Below are 23,806 nucleotides of genomic sequence, written 5' to 3' on the forward strand. Positions count from 1 at the left end.
TGCACACTATCTATAGTTCACTAAAGGATACGTTCAACTTTTCCACAAATCAAAAATAATCATTACATATTCATATAATGGTGTAGCGAGGGCAGGAGGTGCCCAGGACAGTGGCGCCCCCGCATCCTCCTCTCTGCCCCCACTCCCCCCTCGTCTCTGCCGCCACCACACTCATGTCCTCCCTTCCCACCCCCTCACCTCTTTTAAATTTTTACCTGCTGCTTGCGCAGGTGTTCCCTCTGACCTCACTTCCTGGCCCCATGACCCAGAAGTAATTTTAAAGGGAGCCAGGTTGGCACGAGCAGCAGGCTAGAGTAGTTGTTCGCGCTGGAGAAGTTTTTAAAGAGGTACAGGGGCGTGGAAGGGAGGGAGCGAATGTAGCATTGGGACAAAGAGGTGCCATTGCCCCACCAAGATGGCACCCGCGGCAGTCCACCCCCTCCTTACTATGCCACTGTATCCATATCATTCCTCATTCACTTTTCAGGACCATCAGAAGTAGATTCTCATAGAAATAGCAATGAAAATACTATTTCACCAAATATTCTTCATCAGTCTGATTTTCAAACTTATATCACTTATTGTCACTCAATCCAGTCTTCAAATAGTACCATTTATGATCGCTGTCACTTTTCAGCTTAGTATATTAACTGCTTCCATTTATTTAATGCTTAAACTCTTAAACAGCCAATCAGTTATCTTATGCATGTCAGGCACGAGAAGTGCATTTGAGAAAATTTCAATGAGGGGGGAAATTATGCTGAAACAGTCTTATGTCAGTGAAACATGAATTCAAGTCAGCTTGAACGCATCCTTTGACACGCTTAAGATAAGTGATTGTTTTGTTTAAAGTGTTTAAGCATTAAATAAATGGAAGCAGTTAAGCTGAAAAGTGATAGTGATCATAAATAGTACTATTTGAAAACTGGATTGAGTGACAATAAGTGACATAAGTTTGAAAATCAGACTGATGAAGAGTATTTGGTGAAATAGTATTTTCATTGCTATTTCTATGAGAATCTCACCTCTGATGGTCCTGAAAAGTGAATGAGGAATGATATGGATATATATCGATTATTTTTGATAGGTTGTATTTCACAACACGTAAATATTGGCACGTACCTATATGTGTGTATATTGCTAATAAAACACAGACTGCCCGATATGCAATGCTATTTAACAGTCAGGAACAGTTAAATAATGAGATGGCCGCTGAATATTAGCACTTGGCAGCTAATGGCTAGCCAACTGAGTCGTGTGATTTAGCTGGCTATCTGTGAAATGTAAAGTAGTAGACGACCATGTTTTACAGCCAAATCAGGCCACGTAAATATTTGGTCTATCTTTGGCTGCTACAAATTTAGGGGTCCTTTTACTAAGGTGCGCTAACTGATTTATATTCTATGGGCGCCTTAGCATTTAGTGTGCACTAAATCAGTTAGCGTACCTTAGGGCTCCTTTTACAAAGCCACGCTAGTGGGTTTAACATACGTGACTTTTCATTATGCGCTAACCCTCACGCCAGCCGAAAAACTACCAACTGCTCAAGAGGAGGCGGTAGCGGCTAGCATGGTCGGTGGTATAGCGTGCACTATTATGTGCATTAAACCACTATCGTGGCTTTGTAAAAGGAGCCCTTAGTTTTCCAGTGCTGAATATTGGTATAGCCTGCTAAGATTTTAGCAGCCCAAAATAGACCTGATATTTGATGTCAGTCACGGGAAATGTCCCAGCATTGAATATCTGGGCTGAACACTTAGGGCTCCTTTTACTAAGCTGCACTAGTGGTTTTAGTGCGCGCGCGCTAGACACTAACACCTCCATTGAGCTGGCATTAGTTTTTTCGCCTAGCGTGGGGGTTAGCGCCCGCTAATCTGCAGTGCACGCTAAAAACGCTGACGCAGCTTAGTAAAAAGAGCCCTTACTATAGGAGTCAGTCCGGCTAACTCTCAAGGTCTGAATATCAAGCCCAGTGACTACAATATTTATTATCAATGTGGATGGGGAAATGTTACATAAGTGCTAGTATTCTATAATATTAGTAAGCAAATGTTGCTTACATTCAGGAGCCAAGATTATAGAATTAGAGGGTAAATGTTTAGACCATTATACAAAATGTGTGCTCATGAATCCACAACCATATAAAATACTCTTACAAAACATTCTTTTAAGGAAAATGGCTTATTTAGTATTTTCTTCTCTGCCTTACCCTTTCACCCTGAGTTCCAGGTAAACCATTGGTTCCTGGCTCACCGTTGGTCCCTTTTTTACCTTCTTCACCAGGAGGACCAGATGATCCAGGAGAACCTGCTTCACCCTAACAAGGACAAAAAAGCAGATTAAAAGACGTTTCATTGATTAATCCAACAGAATAGTCTATTGTTCAAGAAAATCTTGGTTCAGAAAATGACTTACACGCTCCCCCTTTGGCCCAGCATCTCCTTTTCCACCGTCCTTGCCAGGTTCACCCTAAGGAAAACAGAGTTTGTCAGGTCAGATGTGACAAATTAAATATAGCTTTCAAGCAATCTAGTTAGTTATTTGGAGAATATTATTTCATAGTAAATGACAACAGATAAATGCCTGAACAATCCATCCTGTCTGCCCAATAGTCACACTCATTATATATTAATGGTTATATTGTCTTTTCTTTAATATTTCTGGGCAATAGACTATACAAGTCCGCCCGGTACTGTCTTTAGATTACCGCTGCTGGAGTTGCCATTGAAACCCACTCCAGCCTATCCTAACCAACCTGTCACTGCAGCTTCTATCAAAACCCTCCCCAGTTCATCCTAAATCACCATATAAGGGGCACAGATCGTGCAGGATTGCCCAGTACTGGCCTTAGTTTGTTTTATACCATTCATTTTCTAATTACTAGAGATCCTCTATGTTCATCACACGCTTTTTTGATAGGCGCTTATTGCCCAATTAATTTTTTATTTTCATTATGAGCTTGTTAAAACTCATAATTGAAGCAAATTTGCTAATTAACCCTCCCCTTTACAAAGCCGTGCTAGTGGCTGGCACTGCAGTAACTGCCTCTAGGAATTTAAAGGGCCCCTAGGAATTTAAAGGGCTTTGGGGCCTTTGCCACGAGGCAGCTCCTAGCACAGCTAGGTAAAAAGGTGGGGAGGGGGGGTTAGTTAGGTGCCTAACTTTAGGCACCTATGTATTTAGGTGCCTCTTATAGAATTTGGGACTGAGTGTGCAGAATCTGAACTCCTTTTATTAATACATGGGGACCATGTGTTATTTTTATCAAGCAATGGAAAAGGTGCCAGTACTCAGTATCCCTGTGTACCCTCTCAAAAAAAAAAGTCCTGGCAAACTTGTTTCAATCATTTTGGGCCACATTCTTTTAAAAGAGCTTCTTTGTGTGATTTTGCATTGCAGTAGATGTTTGCTCTTAGCTAACTGTTGTCTCCTAATAGTTCATGCATGATTCTTTTTCAAATTTTCATGCTTTATTTTTCTTCTACCAGAAAATTATCTTGTAGGGGGGTCTACTCTTCTGTTATATATTATTTTATTAACTTGAAAATGTGATAAATAATAGCAATAAAGAAACAGTTTTGTTGACTTACATTTCCACCTCTTTGCCCAGGAATACCATTAGTTCCAGGAGGTCCAGGAGGGCCCTGGGCCCCACTTAAACCAGGAGCACCAGGAATACCAGCAGGACCCTCGTAGTAGAAGAAATAACAATGTGTAATTAAGCATAAACTTAGAGGTGCATAAATAATTTAAGGTCTAAATTGAAACCAATGAGTTTTAATTTGGTTCAAGTTTGGAGAATATTGAAAACATGAATCAAACTGTTTAACGAATTTCCAAAGTGAATTGGAGGAAAATCTGCTATAGAAATGACATTTTGCAGATCTCCACATCAGATGGTTAAATAAATGAACCCCAAGTGTGATAGACTGTGGCAAAGACTGAATGGGGACTTTGCCTTACACTTTAACATGTGATACGTTACTTCATGTTAATTGATGATAATGTGGAGCAGTTAAAACTATTTCAATAGTTTTATCCACATTATCTACAACTTACCTAACAAACAGTAAGTGTGTGGTTTCTGTGTGAACTAAATGTGAAGATTCGGAGCTCACAACAGTTTAAGCAGAGGCTGTGCAGTTATTATACATTAATTTTTGCCAGTAAGGCACAGTAACTGTAAATTTTAACACATTTTAGTCATAGGATCCCAATAGCCCTTATTGGAATCCTGTTACTAGCCAAAGCCTGCCTAAAAACTTGATCTTCCTAGATCTCTTGTGCTACAGGGGGGGTTAAAAGATATTGCAAATACATACTACAATGATCAGCAAATATAAAACAAATATAATTTTCAAGCAGGGAAATATTCATCTGCAAACAATAATAGAAACTGTACTTTTTCCTAAAGTCACTTGGCAACATTTCAAATGAGACTAAGGGGTCAAGTCACATATTCTGAGATTGGAAATGAAGATGAAATAAGTAGTTATTTAGATTGATAGACATTGGTTGGCCTATCTATATACAATAGATAGATACAATAGATAAATAAATAAATAGATAAGATGAATAAATAAATTAGATAGATAGATAGATATTAGCTATGCTACTCAGGCTCTGTGGGAGACTAAGAGGAACACATAGGATGAAAAAGAGCATTTAATGAGGCTTTTAGGGATTGATGTTTCAGAGCACAGTTTTCCCATTGGTTGATTGAGAGGCATAAAAGCTTGGAGAACCAACGGTGCCTGGCAGAAATCATCTACTTCAAAAGTACTTCCCTGCTGTGGTCAGCATGTCTGTTGGGGATCAAGACAAATCTTGGGCATATCACTTCATATGTTAAATTTTCTGCTATAAAATTTCTTAGAATGCTCAATTTCTAAAAATATTTAAATTTTAAAATTTCAATGTTATTTGAAAATATATATGAAATATGTTGGGAGAATCTCATACACATTAATCATAGGTGAATTAAAATGAATTGTTTTCATTATAACAATCTCATTTGGTTCTTCTACAGCAGGGGTAGGGCACTCCGGTCCTCGAGAGCCGTATTCCAGTCAGGTTTTCAGGATTTCCCCAATGAATATGCATTGAAACCAGTGCATGCACATAGATGTCATGCATATTCATTGGGGAAATTCTGAAAACCCGACTGGAATACGGCTCTCGAGGACCAGAGTTCCCTACCCCTGTTAAGAAGGAAAAAAGAGAACCATGAAGTTTGCTATCCCAAGAATTTGTCAGGAACCCACTGACCACTCAAGCAATTGCTACTTCTGCATATTGGACCCTTCCAAGTGTTGAACTGGCAAGCATGCATCAACAATCACATATCTGGACATTCCTTCATTCATTGCCCTAATGCCATATTGCCCTGAGCTCCGCATACCCACACCCCCAGAGAAAGAGAGAGAGAGAGATCAATAGTTTTCAGAAGAAAGCAGCAAGTCAGAGAGTGAGGGAGATATTGTAGATCCAGTTTACAATATCAGTGATGCAGCTGATGGAAGAAACCCATACTATCCAAACCAAAAAACACTCAATGACTTGATCAGATATCTTAGTCTCACCAAGTCCAATGCCGAGCTTTTGACATCTAAGCTCAAGCAGTGGAACTTGGATATAAGTGCGCAAATCACAGATCAGAGGAAGTGTCACAAATCTTTTTCCATGTTCTTCACCCATCAAGATGGGATCTGCCTCTGCCACAATATTTGAGGCAATTGGAATCACCTTTAACCCGAAAGAGTGGTGTCTCTTCATTGAGAGCTCATCAAGGAGCATCAAAGCTATGCTGCTCTAAAATGGGAACAAGTATCCATCTTTTCCACTGGCTCAACTCAGGGTACCTCAAAGAGGATTACAACAGCATCAAGACCTTATTAGACACCTTGAAGTATGATGAGTACAGCTGGGAGGTCATCGGAGACTTCAAAATATGGCATTCCTAATGGGTCTCTAAAGTTGTTTTACCAAGTTTCCCTGCTATCTATGCCTTTGGGGCAGCAGGGACACAAAAACACACTACCAAAGGTAGAGTTGACCACAGCGGACTAAGGGCTTCTTTTACTATGCTGCATTAAATTGCTGTGCATGCTAGACGCTAACACCACCATTCAGCTGGCGTTAGTTTTTGGCGTGTAGTGCGGAGTTAGCGCGCACTAAAAATGCTAGCGCAGCTTAGTAAAAGGAGCCCTAAGTTCTCCATGGGGAGAAGCAACATAAAATGGGAAACACTGGTGGATGCCCAGAAGGTGCTTATGCCACCATTGCACATCAAATTGAGCCTAATGAAACAATTTGTTAGAGCTCTAGATAAGGCGTTGACAACCTTCAAGTATCTTCAGGATATCTTCCTTAATCTACTAAGGCAAAGGTCACAGCTGGTATCTTTGTCGGACCACAGATAAAGAAGATCCTGGAGTGCAAGAAATTTACAAGAAGAAACTAGGAAGTAGAAAGCAGCTTGGAACAGCTTTGTTGCAGTGGTTTGGGGCTTCCTGGGTAATCACAAGGCCAAAGCCTATGTGAAGTTGGTTGAGAATCTGGTGAAGAATTACAGCAAAATGGGCTGTAGGATGTCTCTCAATGTCCGTGTCCTTGATGTTCATTTTGAGACATTAAAGGAGAACATGGGAGCATACTCAGAAGAGCAAGTTGAGTGCTTCCACCAGGATATACTGAACTTCGAATGCCACTACCAAGGAAAATATAATGAGAACATGATGGGAGACTATATCCAATTCAACATAAATACCTGTATATAATGTATAAACTGCTTGATTGTAACCATAGGAAGATGGTTTACCAAATCACATCCCCTTTTAGGATACTAAATACTGGAGAAAATCAAACATTTTATAGTTTTTTGCCTCCTGGAAGAAGAGATTTCATGTTTAGACATTTTGATACAGGTTTTTTTCACTATCTTAAGATATTACATTGTAACACAGAAAATGTAACACTATCAAGGAAACAAAGTGTGGAGTACTTACAACTTCTCCCTTACCACCTGGACCTCCATCTCTGCCAGAGGGACCCTGGAATTGATCATAGAACATTGATGAGCAAGCTGTATATTACAGCCATTAAATACTTGCTCACTGTTAGACACTGTACTTGCAACTTACAGAAGGGCCAACAGCACCAGCATGGCCTTGAGGACCAGGTTCTCCTCTAGAACCTGGAGCTCCATCGGAACCTTTGGAACCAGGAGAACCAGGTTCGCCCTAAGCAGAAAAAAAGTATTATCAGCACAATCAAAATAACTACAACAAAGTTACTACATGTTAAAGCTGCATTACTTTATTTTTCTTTTAAACATTCTAATTCATTTTAATTTCTCAATACATTAGCTGAATTTGCTTTATAATAGGGCATTTATGTATCAATGAACAATTATCTTGCATTAGAAATCTTAACTGATATGTCAGAATTGTTCAAGTATCAAATTAAGGGTAGATTATCAAACTGTGTGTCATTTGCCCTTAACGTGTAGTAAAGGGCATTAATTCAAGCTAGATTACTATAACACAATTTTAGTGAAGTCAATGCAGTGTAAAGAGAAGTGAGATGTAATGCATACAAACCACCTCATTATTATTGAAATTCTATAATGCAGCTTGTGGTGAACAGGGCAAGTTTTATTATCGCTGGAAGAAGCTATAATGCACCAAAAAGCTAGAGTTAATTTGCTGTCCTGGGAGCCATAGGAGCCAACTTTTCAAAATGATTGGCGGTGCTGAAGTCAAAGGAAAGTATCCCTCCCTGGACACAGTCAAAGGGTTTGCTCAATATTAGGGATAACCAAGCACCCACAGCACCCACAGAGCTGGCTCCTATGCTAGGAGCATCATGCTACAAAGCTGTGACCTGATGCTCCTGGGCTGTATCTGTAAGAGACTGAGCAAAGTTACTTTGAGGCTCCCTACTCCTGAGCATCCCTAAGAACAAATTCCCTCTTGAGATTTCCCTCTCAATTCAATACCACAAATACAAGCTTCACCAACTTTAAGCTTCCTTCCAACTTAAAGGGTCCTCAAGTATAGATTCCCCACCTAGAAGTCCCCAATCCAACTGGAAGACCCTTTAAGTCATAATTTCCAACTCCATGCAAGATTCTCCATCCTGCCAAAGAGCCCCCCCCCCCAAGCCTGCCTTTTAATATACCTGGTATTTAGTGGGGTCAAGCAGAAACATTCTCAGTTCTGCCCTTGGCAGCACCAGGTATAAAAAGGACATAAGCAACACTTTTCGGTAGTCACATGGTACTACCACATGGGGTCATGTTTCAGTATAAGTTTGCATAGAAGAATTATTCATATAACAAGGAAGTCAGTAAGCTGCAGTACTAAGATACTGTAGGTTGGTGACTCCCATGGTAAATCAAGGTACAGTAAAAACATGACTTTTACTGCAATCTAATGTAACCTGCCCCTCCCTAAATGATATTATCAAGTTCTCTCATAATAAACAATATTGATTATTTAATTTCATATATTTACGTATATAATACTATGATGCCTCATGAATTCTGATATACCTAGAAACCATAGTTCTTAAGAGGCATACAACAAATAGTGTGTATTAACACCAGCTTTCACAGCTCAATATTTAGGAATTCTAATACCCTTGTTGGATATCTAGGAAATTGCTGATGTTTACAACAGCTATTCATATGGAGAGCAGTTCTATAGAGGTGCCTAGAGGGGACCTAACTAGACTCTGTTTTATAAAGAAAGCAAGAGCCTACTTTCCTTTATAGAATATTAGCATATCCAAATATACCAGGGGCTGCTGAAAAGTTCTCAGCTCAACCAACAAAGTTGGGGCCAGTCACCATTGAGAACTATTTACCTAGTCCACTGATTTTCTACTTTATTTGCTCTGTTGGAAAATTGCACAACAAAAAAAGTGAAAAATCGCTGGACTAAGGCCCAGATTCTGTAAACTACATCCCGATTGAAGGCAGCTGTAGGCGTCCTGCAGCTGTCTAATCAGGCAATCAGGATGCATGTTAAAAAAAAAAAAATGCTCCCCAGGCAAGCCGCCTATATTGAAGGAGCCTCCGGGAGCCTAGGGAGGCCCGAAAGCCTGCCTAAGCACACCTAAGGCTAGGCGGTAGCCTTAGGCGAACCTAGGCGGCCCTATGCGTCTCCCTAGTAGATCAGGAGATGCTTACAATGTACGCCAGCAAAATGCTGACCTACATTGTAAATAGAAGCGGCTGCTATACTTAATTGCAGCAAGGAATCTCTCTGCCGCGATTAGTATACGTGGCTACGACCGCCAGTCTCCCCCCTCCCCCTAAATGAATGAGGCAGGAGGGATGCCCAATCCCTACTGCCGAAAGACCCCCCACACCTCCTGGTGATCACCGGCAGGAGGGTGCCCAACACTTCCTGCCCGATGACTGCCCACCCTTTTCTGAATATTGCTGGCAGGAGGGTGCCCAATCCCTCCTGCTGGACCCTCCCCCAACAAACCCTCCTTTCCCTGAACCCCCCCCCCAATGAAACATCCCAATCCCCCTCCCCGGACCCCCCTAACGAAACCCCTCATCTCCCTCCCCGGAACCCCCCTGGCTTACCGAGCAAGTTGGCCGGCCAGCTCGCTTCCGTCCAAATTAGGCGGGCCCACCCCTCCCCTGCCCAACCCACAGGAGCCTAGGGCCTGATTGGCCTAGGTGTCTAAGGTCTTTCCTATGGGTGGGGCCTTAGGTACATGGGCCATCTCGGGGCCTAAGTGTATAGCCCTTGATGGAGACTACTCCAACTTTGTTGGTTGGTCTGAGAACTTTTCAGTGGCTCCTCGTATATATGCATATGTTTTTAGGTATCAAACTGGTCAGGTATAAATTTTCAAAGTGGTAGGCATCTAGTAAATTAGCCGTCTACCATCTAATTAATTTGTTTCAGTTATCACCATCAATTAAGAGAATTAATCCTGGCTTAAGCTGCAGTAGAGGCTTCTACCGCTGGCCGGCGAGGTAAAGGCTCCAACATTCATAGAATTCCTATGAGCGTTGGAGCATTTACCTCACCAGCCCGCGGTAGAAATCTTTACCATGACTTTGTAAAAGGAGACCTATGTTAGACACCTATATTGGTTAGGTGGGCTGATCTAGGCACAACAAGCGCAGCAGGTGGTTCAACACGCGGTATTCCGCACGTTAACCGCCTACCGCAGCTTGATAAAAGGAGCCCTTAGTATAAAGACTCTTGTATTTCCTAAAATTGTAATTTGTCTTTCTGGGTAATTATATGCAGTCTAAAGAAACAATAACTTTATAGTCCTTTAATTAAAAATGTGGTACTTTCCTATATATATGTTTATGTATGTGTGATGGAGGGGAGAGTTGATTTATGTGCTGACCGCAGCCTTCTTGGATTTTTTTTTCAGTCTCTTGCATATTCTCTTTAATAGATTTTTATTTTGTATATAAAAAATGAAGTGAATCTTCACATACCTTATGTCCTGGGCCACCAGGGAAACCTGCAGTACCAGGAGAACCAGAAGGACCCTTAAGGAAGAAGGAAAGATTATTAGTGGTCGTTATGGGGCTACACAATTGAGGAAACAAGATATTTTACAAAAAAAAAGCCTATTCCCTTAAAATATATTGATAATGAAATAATAATAATAATTATTCTAATAGTTTGGATTATATTTTTAAATAATCCAAACAGGCTTTAAAGACCCTATACATTTTAATATCTCATAAATGAACACACGGCCAATTTCAATGTAACAGACTAGAAGTAAATATCTGATGTTTGTGCCATGAAACATTCAAAATAGTGATGGGATAATGAGAATACCATCATGATTATTAACATTTTATTATAGTTTGGTAAATTTTAGTATATAGAAATATAACTGGTCTCTAAATAAGGCAATTAGGACTTGTGTTTCAGGATTTTGCATGACTCATAATTTCAATCTTTAACCACTAAAGTAGTGGTTCTCAATTATGGTCCTCCCAAACCCCACACTTAACTTTTTTTTTTTTTTGCCCAACCATATCTTGTTGCTTCTTTGAGTTTCTAACTCAATTGGCACCTCAACTGGATGCAGCATTAGTTTTTGTTGGAAATAGCCATATATTTTCACCTATTTAATAACCACTTACGGTAACTTCCTTTAACTTAGCTTTTGTAGTGATGGTTTTCAGGAGGAGGCCATGTATTGGCCTTCCTTAATGCTGTAATCATGGGCTCTGTATCCAGTTAAAACCAAAAAAGCTCTGTGGAGTAACGATGTTCCAAAATGGATTTTATTTGAAAGTGTCAAAGTTCCAAAGGTACACTGAAATCATCCACATAAAATAAATTCATCCACATAAAAATAAATTCATCCACATAAAAATAGGTTAGCCACATAAAAGCCTTAAAGGACCTAGTCCACTAGGGATACCGGACCCAACACGGTCCACGTTTCGATAAAAAGTCTTCTTCAGGGGTCCAGGTTCACCACACAATTGTTTCCCACGTATTCACCTTTATAGGACCCCCAGGGAACCCTGAAGAAGACTTTTTGTCGAAACACAGACCGTGTTGGGTCCTGTATCACTAGCGGACTAGGTCCTTTAAGGCTTTTATGTGGATAACCTATTTTTATGTGGATGAATTTATTTTATTTGGATGATTTCAGTGTACCTTTGGAACTTTGACACTTTCATATAAAGTCCATTTTGGAACATCGTCACTCCACAGAGCTTTTTTGGTTTTCTCTGGATTTTCTTCTCTGTGGATATTTTGGGGTCAATTCCTTTTGTTTTTCTCTGTATCCAGTTACCAGGTGTCATCATTGTACAGTATACTGCCTAGGGCTCCTCAGTATCCCAAGTCCTGGTTAGGCCAGTGAATGAAACATCTAAACTTGGAAATAAATCCTGATCCCTTCATACAGTAATAGACCACTAGGCCAGCCCCTGGTTTACTTTTCAGAAGAACCACAATATGGAAGTAAACTCTGGCTATTAGAACAAATATGCACAAATATATTTGGAAAGGATTAAATTTTGGATTTACTAAAAACCAAACAAAAGGACTGAATTTGGGGTCTAATTTGTGGATACTTTTGTATCTATGGATTTTTTTAGTGAAATTTCAAAGATAAATTATATGAGTTACTTCTCTTTGAAACTTAACTACAAGGTCTTGAGGTATAAATCTATCTATACACCACATAGATATGAATATCAAGTTTTCACATGTGTTTTCCCTCCCCCAACCCACCTCTGCCACCCATTGGTGCTGCATTTAAATCTACCCATCTAGTGAATGCAGGAAACTAGATTTAGCCTCATAGTACGGTGCAATGTTCATTCTGTGATATCTAACTGGTTAACTTGAGTGTTAGCTGTCAAGATCTCTTTCACGCTTTACCTCCCCATCACATGGTCTTTTGTTTTTCAGTGTACCTACCCTAATGATAGACAGATAGGAATAGATATTCAATATGATTTAGTCAGGCAGGAGAGGCTCCTGCCCCATTAAACTGCATGGGCTGTTCCAGGAACCAAATATTCAGTAGCATCTAACTATATGGTGTAGAAAGTGTGTGTGTGTGTAAGGGGGGGGGGCAGGAAGTCCTGGGCGCCATCTTTGTGGGGGACACTGCCACCTTTCTTTTCTCCTGTGTACCTCTTTAAAAGTTTGCCAGCGCGCGCAGCATCTTCCACTTGGTGCTCTCACCGACTTTGGCTCCTTTCTGATGTCACTTAATGATCGAGGGAGGCCATCATGAGCAGCAGGTGGAAGATTCTGCTCACACAGGCGAATATTTCAAGAGGTGGGTGGGGTGCACGACATGGTAGGAAAGAGTGTGGGGGTATGCAGCAAGAGAGGAAAGAGTGTGTGTATGGGGGGCGCTTGGCACAGCGATGCCAGGCGCAACCACTCTGGGTGCCAATGTCCCTCGCTATGGAGAGTGCTGCTGAATATCTTTTAATGACCACCACAGCACTCTCCAGTTAGTGCCAGGTGGTCATTGGGCAGGGGCAAAATTGAGGACTATCTAGGCACTACTAACATTTACTAGCATGTGGGGCTACATAAAAAGAATTTCTAACCACTCCTGGTTAATTATGTGGGTATGGCACTGAATATCAGTCAAATATAGATTGTTTCTGGGCTCTGACAAAACACCTGGATGTTCAGTGTCACCATCTGGATAGGACCCAGGACTGAGTATCCAGGTCTAATTTAACTGGTGGCAGTTAGCATTTAAAGAAAAGGTACCGGTTTAATATTGACAAGATAATTTCTAAATATTTAGGAGTTTCTTACAGGAGGGCCAGCTGATCCAGGAGCACCATCATTACCACGGGAACCCTATGGAGAAACACAAATAAATAACTGTCAAATAGTGAAATATTTATACTTCTGTTATATCTTCATAGACATACCCTACTAATTCAGAAATACTTTTCCATTTTATGGATGAATTGACCATTGTACATCCTTGTAAATTGTTTAGAGGCTCAAAAGCAGCAGAGACACTATTAGGATTCCAAGTTATATATATACCACCTAGCAGTGGAGGTTGTCTAAGAGGCTTACAATCAGATACTCAAGCATTTTTCATTATCTGTCCTGGCAGGCTTACAATCTATCTAATGTACCTGGTGCAATGGACCAACGTCGGTAGACGTCACAGGGTGTCTCCTTCTTTAGCTCCACTCAGAACGCCACGGCCATGTTACAGCACCGGTGTGAATGTTATGGATTTTGTATTTCTAAGCCTTTGAACTGTTCTGGTAAGCTAATATGTCAGTTTGCGCTCCTTGCTTAGCATGTTAGTAAGATCTAATGATGATTATTGTTTTTTCAGTAATCTCTGTCCCTGACCCTGAGGAAGATGTTTGAAACGCATTGGTGGGGATTGTGACAGAACTGTTCTAAGTTAAGTGGCATTATATAAAATTTTTCTCATTATTAAGCACTGGCAGTTTATTTCTAATGACTGTAATGAATATATGAAGTTCCAAGTGAAAAATATCACCGTATAGTAGTTTCCATGAGGATGGCTACCACACAATATAACTAAGAATTTAACTGGTTCAGTGTGGCTTTCTGAGGAACACGGTGTTGGTAATCATTGGACAGATTCAAGGTGGAAACTAAGGATTATTAAGTGATTTGATTTAGATACTTTGTGCACATCTGATTGTTGTGAGACTCTGACATTAGCCACGCCTACAGTGGCGTTAGGCATTATAAAGTGCTTCTGTAGACGTGATGCCGGTGCCATTTTTTTTTTAGGCGCCAGGAGGCGCCTTGAATTTTTTGTAAACAATATTTTTTAAATGGTGTTTTGCACTTAATTTAGGCACCAGTAGGGCACATACTGGCTCCCATGTTAAGCCTTGTTTATAGAATATGGTCCTAAATGCTATTCTATAATGGACACTCATCTTTGAGTGCCCATTTTAGAATTAGTGATGAGAATCAATTTTTTTCAGAGCTGATTTTTGAATGCCATTTATTGAATCCACAGGTATATTTAAATATTTTTATTAAACAGTGACAACAGCAAGAACAACAAAAGCATAAGACAAGATTTACAATAGCAATGAGCTACCGTGGAGGACTGGACTCTTATGTCCTCCACGGTCATGTATAAGAGGTAACTTTTACAAAACTGCTAATCCAAGGGATGTCAGTTAAGGAACTGTGATACAAAACAGCTTATGTATTACTTTATTAAGTTGAGGGGGGCTTTTGAAGCGATTTTTAACATCAGGCATGTACAGTATGCACAACTCCCTCCTTCAATTACTTCCCCAAATCCTAGATCCAAATGAGCAGTTGACTTAGAGAAGGGGTTCTCAGCCCAGTTCTCTGAACACAGCCAGCCAGTCAGGTTTTCAGGATACCCACAATGAATATGCATGAGAGAGATTAGCACGCAATGGATGCAATTCATGCATATTTCTCTCATGCATATTCATTGTGGGTATCCTGAAAACTTGACTGGCCGGTGTGCCCTGAGAACCTGGTTGATAACCCCCGATGTAGAATTATGCATAATTTAGAGGAATTGACAATGACATAGTTAACATGTATTTAATTTTATATATATTTTTCTTGCAAAAGAGACAATACACAGATACAATTACTGACAGACTGAATAGGCCATATGGTCTTTATTTGCCTTATTTATCTGTGCTTCCATCTAACATGTAATTAAACTCTGGCATTCATTGCCAGAGAACGTGGTCAATGCAGTTGACTTAACAGGGTTTAAAAAACGTTAGGCCTAGTTCCTAAAATAAAAGTTTATAAGCTATTATTAAGATGGACTTAGGAAAAACCACTGCTTATTCCTGGGATAAGCAGCATGAAATCTATTTTACTCTTTTGGGACTTGCCAGGTACTTGTGACCTAGATTGGCCACTGTTGGAAAGAGGCTGCTGAAAAGTTATCGGTCCAACCTACAAAGCTGGGGCAGCTTCCATTGAGGGCTATATACTTAGTTCAGTGATTTTCCACTTTTTTTCATTCCATCAGAAAAATACAGAATGAAAAAAGAAGAAAATTGCTGGACTAAGTGTATAGCCCTTAATGGAGAGTACCCTAACTTTGTTGGTTGAGCTGAGAACTTTTCAGTAGCCCCTTGTAGCCTTGATGGACTTTCGTTCTGTCCCAGTGTGGGATTGCTTACTATATGTTCTTCAACCATGCCAGAATACTCCCCTCCCTTTCAACTACGGGAGAGGAGATATGATAGAGACATTTAAATACCTATGTAGTATAAATACACGTGAAGTATCTTTCAATTGAAAGGAAACTCCAGATTGAGAGGGTATGAGATGGAAGAGGTGATATAGAAAGGGTAGTAGATGCATGGAATAGTCTCCCGGGAGAGGTGGTGGAGACAAAGACTGTGTCTGTATTTAATAAAGTGTGGGACAGGCATGTGGGATCTCTTAGGGAGAGGAGGAGATAATGGATGCTGTAGATGGGCAGACTGGACAGACTATTTGGCCTTTATCTTCTGTCATATTTCTTTGTACATACATATATGTAGTGGCTTTTGTTTAAAATTATTGCCTAGTATACATATATATATATGCCTAGTTTCCATTATAAATGGTACCTTAATATGTTATATAACACAGTCACTGCAGGATGAGATTTGGTTGTATTTTCTAAATACTTTCACTTACAGGAAGACCAGAATTACCAGGGCGACCTCTTTCCCCAGGCTGACCTCTTGGTCCCTAAAACACACAAAATAGTTAATTAGATTATATTAGGTTCAAGGAGATGCTACATTTATTTTAAAATATGTATCTAAAAGTCAAGATGTTTTATTTTTATTATTATTATTTTAAAAAAAGGCTTCAGCTACTCTGCAGCATTCTGTACTAAGAGTAACTCAAGATTATAAATGAAATCCTTAATTGGTATGCTGAGTATCTTTGTTTTAATTATGAATGTACATGTGTAATCTGCCTAGAAGGATTGTTAGGTGGACTATAAATGTTAAATAAATTACCATGGCTCCAGGCAATCCGTTTGATCCAGGAGCACCACCTTCACCCTGTTATATGGAATAAAACATTATTAGAGGAGAAAATAGAAACAGAAAAATGAAATAAGAGCTAGTTAATGGTGTTCCTCGTCAGATCTAGCAGATTCCCCCTGGTTCTCCGTTTCTGTTCCAAGGCTGGGATCTAGGGCTATAAGCCTTTATTTGCAACTACTCTGGGCATTCCCCGCCTTATTTCATAGCCATTCCAATCAACGTTAGTTGTCTTTGTAAAGAGTGTCCTTGGCCAAGAGCCATTTATCTGGGCTCCTTCTAAAATGCTGCATTCATAGGCTACAAACCTAGCCACTAGCATTGTACGATAGCTATGCTGTCCTCACAGTATTTCCAGTGCCAGCCCTGGCATGAAGTGGAAGAACTGAACTGGGAATCAAACTCAGGATGCTCCCTTTTATAGTGGTCAGTGTACAGCCGGTTCACAAATTACCTTGGACATCAATATTTGAAGTTGTTGAGTATATGATCACGAACATGCTATGAAACATGAAATTTATAAGTACATGCAACACATCTTTGATACATCATAAAGATCTGTAAACTTTTGATGTGGTTTTTGAAGCCCATTGTTCTTCCCAGTGAAATTCAAAGGACATGGGAAATATCAACAACATATCCCATATCATTGCATTTCACCAAGAAATGAAAATGAGCAGAAAACAAGCACGTCATTTTGTGTGCCAATAATAGTGTGAATTCCTTTCAAACAGTGTTTACTATTTGCAGAGCGCACTGTCTTGCCAAAGAGGATGCATGCTTAATGACATTGCTCCTATAATGACAAAATGGCCAAAAGAATTCAAATAAAATGAAAATTTCCATAATCGACAAGGGAAATTACACGAATGGAAACATTTCTGGCTGCTCATCTCTAATATATGCTACTTTCCTACTTTTATTTGCCATATTTCTCATAGCTTGGGTTCTGCATACTAAAGTGTATTTGAAGCCTATAGTAACACTTGTTCCTATATGTTTGGAGGAACATTTCAGAAATGTAGGCCAGCGGTTCTCAATCCTGTCCCTGGGGCACACTTAGCCAGTTGGGTTTTCAGGATATCCGCAATGAATGTGCCTTAGATTTGTATGCACTGCCATTTTGGTATGCAAATCCATCCCATGCTTATTAATTGAGGATATCCTGAAACTTGACTAGCTAGTATGCACAAAGACTTATTGGAAAGTGAGTGAAGTAGCCTGAGGGGCAAAAAGGGATCATAAATCAGTTCACACATATTCAACAAAATTTGGTGCCCATTGACTACATTGTACAAATATAATACTGTATTTTGTCTTACTTTTTTCTTGATTTATTTATCTTTACACATCCAGGGAGGGTGGGGGGTTGGGAGGAAATATTGATAATGATATTTTAGGTAACTTGGTTTCATATTATATTATTTACTTGGTTCTTATGTTATTACTATATGCAAAATAATGTAATTATTGAATGATAGTTCTGTTATCTATATAGATATTAGTGTTATGACTGAATGCAATAATATACTGTTCTTTTATTTATATAACACAGTTCTTGTTTAAAAATCAATAAAGAATTATAAACAATAAATCAGTTCACAGACAGTCTCTTTATAGTTGTATACTGAGTTTTGTTTAAGTGTTTGAGGGAGCCCAGGTGAGTCACTGTTGCCCTAGTTATTAAGTTCCTACAAGATCAATACCGTATTTGCCGGCGTATAAGACGACTGGGCGTATAAGACGACCCCCCAACTTTTACAGTTAAAATATAGAGTTTGTTATATACTCGCCGTATAAGACTACCCCTTCTTCCGATTCGCGACCCCCCCCCCAAGCCGGCAAAAACAGCTTTGCACCGCAGGCCCAGCCGCCCAAGACGAGTCGGAGGCCCCTACCCGCCGCATCCTGCACGTGGGCAGACTCAGCACAAACGCTGCTGATGGCCCCAATCGACACGCTGACCTCCCCGCGCACGCTGACCATCTTCTCTCTGCCTGCACTTTCCCCGCGGCCCTCTTCGGCGACTCAGCAGGGGCAGCGATCAAGACAGGCTGCAAACGTCGGGACCTTCCCTCTCTGAGTCCCGCCTATTTTGTTTCAACTTCCTGTTTCCGCATAGGCGAGACTCACAGAGGGAATGACCGCCTGTCTTGATCGCCCGAGGCTGGGAGGAACAGAAGATTTCTGCAAACACCATCGGGGCAGAAAATTTAACGGGTCCATCTCGCCGGTCCTGTGCGGACCAGCAGGAATTTTCTGCGGACCAGCACCGGTCCGCGGACCGGCGGTTGAAGAACTGTGATGTAAACAGTACCCGGCGTATAAGACGACCCCCGACTTTGGGGAGGATTTTAAGGTACTGAAAAGTCGTCTTATACGCCGGCAAATACGGTACTTTTTTTTTTGTTTGTTTTTAGCTCTAACAGGTCCTAAACAACTTATTATAGTCTGCGTAGCTTACAAGAGCAAATACAAATGCAAAACTGTGGAATCGATGTACTTAATGTCAATGTTTATTGTAATGATTCTCCACAAGTAATTCAAATGGTACATGAAAGTCAATATTAATCCATACAACACACACCAGTGAATTGTGGTGCAGACTCAACACGATCAATGTTTCGGCTGTCAACGCCTTCTTCAGGAGTCTGTATGCCGAATACCACAAGACTTACCCCCCTCTTTTACAAAGCTGCGCTAGCAGCTGCCGCACGGTAATGGCCCCGAAGCCCATAGAAATACAAAGGGTCTCGGGGCTGTTACTGCACGGCATCCGCTAGCGCAGTTTTATAAGAGGGGGTTAGTTATGCTCTAAAAAAGCATACAATGATGTGTGAATAAAGAAATTTCCAGATGAGAGCATAGAGCAAAAAGCTCATCTTCTGTTTGAATTACTTGTGAAGTATCATTGCAATAAACATTGACATTGATTCCACTGTTTTGCAGTTTTTGGTTTTCTCTTGGTATTCTGTGGAACTTGTTGGGGTTGTTTTATTGCTTACAAGAGCAATACATTTGTTTTACCTTCAGGCCAGGAGCCCCTGCATCACCTTTAGCACCATCTCTTCCATCAAAGCCCTGCATAAATCAAAAACAACACATTGAAATGTGAACATCTAATTCTTAAAGGATACATTTTTTACATAGCCTTTAATTAATGCTGTGTTGTTGAGGGTCTCTTTAAAAGAGGAAGACTTAAATATACATTTTCCTGTTCACCTTTCATCCATAAACTTCAAAGGAATGAGCTGAATATGTTTTCTTATTTTGGGCCTTTCTGCTAATGTGCACTAGGTAGTTAATTAGGAAATTAGTACACCCTATTAGCTGGTGGTTTTCCAGTTATTACATACTGCATCCCTCCTGCCGATGATCTTTGGGGGGGATTCCGGCAGGAAGGACCGGGCATCCATCCTGCTGGGGGATGTCTTTGGGGGGTGGCAGCAGGAGAAATTAGGCACTGCTCCTGCTGCCGACATTCATGGGTGGGAGGAGATGTCTTTTGGGGGTCCCTGACAGGAGGGATTGGACATCCCTTCTATTCGCCATCTTTGCAGGGGGGAGAGGGGAGACGGGTTCCCTGCTATGGCTGCTAAACTGATTGCAACAGGGAGAGTCCCTTGCTGTGATCAGCTCAGGGGCAACACAATTCTCTAATCGGCACCTGTAAAATGGGTGCCAGTTAGAGAGTTGTGGGGGTTAGGCAGCTTAGGATAATTCTGTATAGGCTGCCCGTGTACAATTCTTAAAAGTAGCTTAGGCGGCTTCTGAGACCGGGTGCCCTATACAGAATCCAGACCTTAGTGCTGGCAAAATCATTTTAATGCATGTTAATAAACAAATCAACATGCATTAAGATAATTTGCATGTACTAAAACATTCTAGTGGGCATTAAAAATTTAGTCTTAAACGGAATGTGTAAAATGAACTGAAAGCAACACTATAAAACCAAGAAGATTTCTAAAATTCTGAACATAAGCTGCATTTTTTTGTCTGGGCAAATTCTAGAGCACTGCTAAATAGGGCAATATGTGTTTTTATGGGTTGCGATTCCTGATATCAGAGACATATGCAATATTGTTATAGTCCAACATTTTAAACAAAAAAGCATTCTTAAATGCAAATAACTGTACAAATGTTTCAAGGTTAACAAAACATACAGCAAAAATACGTGACCTTTATGAAGTGATACTTACTCTGTGACCTTTAATGCCAGGGAATCCAGCCATACCAGGGGGACCTTTATTACCCTATAAATGAAGAATATAATTATTACTTAATAAGAAATACATAATGCAGTCAATATTCAATGGCCTGGATAATTTACCCTTATACTTTTAGTCAGGAACTTATGTCAGAGGAAGGGCTCAGGGCCAATATGAGCAGCTGGAAGGAGTTCCTGCTCACTGCCGCAAAGAGGTACAGGGGAGGGGGAGTGTATTTCAGAGGTCCTTCCTATCACTGGTGAGGGGGGAGGAGAGATACCACCGATTACTACACCACCGATTCCACTCAACTTTGAAGGGCTACATTTTGGTCTCAAAGTGACTTATATAGTCAAAAATTTATCTGCACAACACATTTATGTGGTTGCCTGGTCATAACACACTGAACTGGCTGGCTGCCAATATTTAGCAAAACATGATTGGGTAGTGCCTCTAAACATTGCTGCTTATTGGCCATTCCCAACAAGCTAGATTACAGATGGTGAAGTTTGGGCAGAACCGCTACTTAACCTGGTTGTAATACCTATCAAGAAAGGTATTACAGTCAGAACGAAAGAGGTTATCCTGCCACTGTATCAGGCGATGGTGCGCCCTGAATATTAGGCCCTGTATATTTGTCCAAATTGAAAAGTATTTGTTGAATCATTATTTGGAATGACTTACTGCTACACCAGGTAATCCGCGTTCGCCAGGTCGTCCAGGTCTTCCAGGTTCACCCTGTTTCAAGAAGTCAGTATTTCATTATTCAGTATTGTAAACAACACAGCAGAGAAAAGCAGATTATATTGAAGGTCCATGTTTTACCTTCTAAAGGTCCTGCAAATCAAAACAGGAAACCTTTGGTGATCATTCTGATATAGAACATTTCTTCTAGATCAGTACTTCTCTTGGAGACATACCTAGCTAGTCAAGTTTTCAGGAATTACCGCAATGTATATGCATTAAAAATAAGTGCATATATTGCAAACCAATTGTATACAGATGTCTTATGCACACTCATTGTGGTAATCCTGAAAACTTGACTGGCTAGATGTACCTCTAAGAAAGGGTTGAGAAACACCGTGGTAGATATATTTATAACATGGGTAGCTCAAAGTAAAGTTCTCCTCCTCACCTCATACCAACTAATTACAGGATATAAGATAAGTAGCTTAAAGAGTAAGCTGAAGCTTCATTAACCACAAGATTATATAACACAATTCACAATCTGAGATGAAATAAATCCGTAACTAGATAACAGAATTCTCTTAGTTGAGTGTAACTATAACTACAAGACTGGAAGAGGAGGTGGTGCTTTACAGTCAGTGGCAAGGTCTTACTGTCAAATTCCTAAAGTATTAGACAGAACCTGCTTTCAAATATCCCCATGTTTTGGGGCTTTCTCCTTGAACAAAACAACAAAATGTAAATAGTACCAAAAGATTCCACAAAGGAAATAAAGCAAAAAAACAACAAAAAATTATGGAATAGAAGATCGAATGTACCAATTTGTAGTTTAATAAATGTCCAAAACCCCCCACCAAAACCTTAAAAACAATCCACAAAGGATGCATATAGTCAGAAGTGATCCACAGACTGAAAACCCAATAATGTATAAAATATAATAGACCTAACACGAGCCATGTTCTAGCAAAATAAAAATATCTTCCTTAGGGGTCTTATAGGGCCTTTGGCTGTCTTAAATATAAAAAATAAAAAAAGTCACAAAAAATTCAAGTAGTTAAGAGGCTACAAACACAAACCTCCAATGTGGGCTGATGTCCTCGTACAGACATTACAGCAGGGTGCAATCTATTTAACCTTAAACGTTCCTTGTTGCCATATGGCAACTGAAATACATTAAGTATGTATGGGCATGGAGATATTATGGATAGGAAAGAGTTAAGACTTCCGGTTACTAGTGATTTGTGGTGCTGCCGGGTCACAAAATACCTTGCTCTTTGTGAATGGAGGGACTCAACTACCCAGCACAGCATTACGTGTCAAGACTAGAGAGTGAGATCTCTACTGATAACTTAATATTATGATATGAATGAAATGAGGACTTCAGCTGCCCACATTTCACAATACTTCTGAAAGGGAGAGCATGCTGCCAACTCTCCATTTGTTTAGATGTAGTTTTTTTCATTAACTAGTCAGGAAAACACCTGACATTTTAGGGGGGGGGTTTCTCCTGTGTTGCAAATGATGCACATTTCTCTGAGAGTGTGCACAATTGAGAAATAGTGTGCCCTCTTTTTCAATAGTGCACACGCTTCATGAACCGTCCCCCAAATTCTATATATGGCACCAAAATAATCAGCACCAACTAGAACAGCGCTTAGCGTGAATATATGCGGTGTGCATACCTTTTATAGTATCGTGCTTAGTGCCTGTGTGTGTTGCATAGCATAGGCGCATCCATTTAGGCTAGCTAAATCCAGACCTAAATGCTTATGCCTGTGTGCAGATCGGGCGTATTATATAACAATGAGCATAACTTTTAGGAATGCCCATGATCCACCCCGGCCACACCCCCTTTTCAAATTCACGCACTGCAACTAGTGCATACTTTTTAATAGAATCACACTTTCTGAGTTACACGCGCAACTTTTAATTAGTGCCAGTCAGCACCAATTATGAAATGTTAATTACCAATTAGTTCCAGTTAGGCCAATTAATTAAGCTGCTTGTTCAAGTTGGCTGTGTGTTCCGATTAACACCCACAACTTCAGGCACCATATACAGAATTTGGGGGCATATGCTCTCTTTCTCAATAGTGCACCATTTCAGAAGAGAGCACATACTTTCAAAAAGTGTGCATTTTTTCCAAAAGAGTATGTACTACTAATGATATTCAGGCTCATATTTGATCTCCTTTGGTCCACGGCAATACCAGAAATTCAATGTTGGCACCCTATATGGCCACCGACATTGAATTTCCAGTCTATTTTGGGCTGGCCAAGACATAGTTGGCTATGCTAATATTCAACAGCTAACTGGATAAATCTCCACGGCAAAGAAATATAATCCTTTTAGGTGGTTGTCTTTG

At 40.2% G+C, this 23,806-nt stretch overlaps 1 protein-coding gene across 1 annotated transcript in view; it reads right to left on the bottom strand.

Moving 5' to 3' along the window:
* COL3A1 (collagen type III alpha 1 chain) overlaps positions 1-23,806 on the bottom strand; it is a 170,565-nt gene that overhangs the window by 77,758 nt on the left and 69,001 nt on the right. The window contains exons 9-20 of the mRNA XM_033947168.1: positions 21,439-21,492; positions 20,746-20,799; positions 19,574-19,627; positions 16,520-16,564; positions 16,188-16,241; positions 13,305-13,349; positions 10,481-10,534; positions 7,143-7,241; positions 7,008-7,052; positions 3,591-3,689; positions 2,416-2,469; positions 2,210-2,317 (exon numbers count right to left, since the gene is read on the bottom strand). Coding sequence (XP_033803059.1) covers positions 2,210-2,317; positions 2,416-2,469; positions 3,591-3,689; positions 7,008-7,052; positions 7,143-7,241; positions 10,481-10,534; positions 13,305-13,349; positions 16,188-16,241; positions 16,520-16,564; positions 19,574-19,627; positions 20,746-20,799; positions 21,439-21,492 — 765 coding nt within the window. The remainder of the gene's footprint in view (positions 1-2,209; positions 2,318-2,415; positions 2,470-3,590; positions 3,690-7,007; positions 7,053-7,142; positions 7,242-10,480; positions 10,535-13,304; positions 13,350-16,187; positions 16,242-16,519; positions 16,565-19,573; positions 19,628-20,745; positions 20,800-21,438; positions 21,493-23,806) is intronic.

The sequence above is a fragment of the Geotrypetes seraphini genome, chromosome 5 (assembly GCF_902459505.1).
Source record: "Geotrypetes seraphini chromosome 5, aGeoSer1.1, whole genome shotgun sequence".
Lineage (NCBI taxonomy): Eukaryota > Metazoa > Chordata > Amphibia > Gymnophiona > Dermophiidae > Geotrypetes > Geotrypetes seraphini.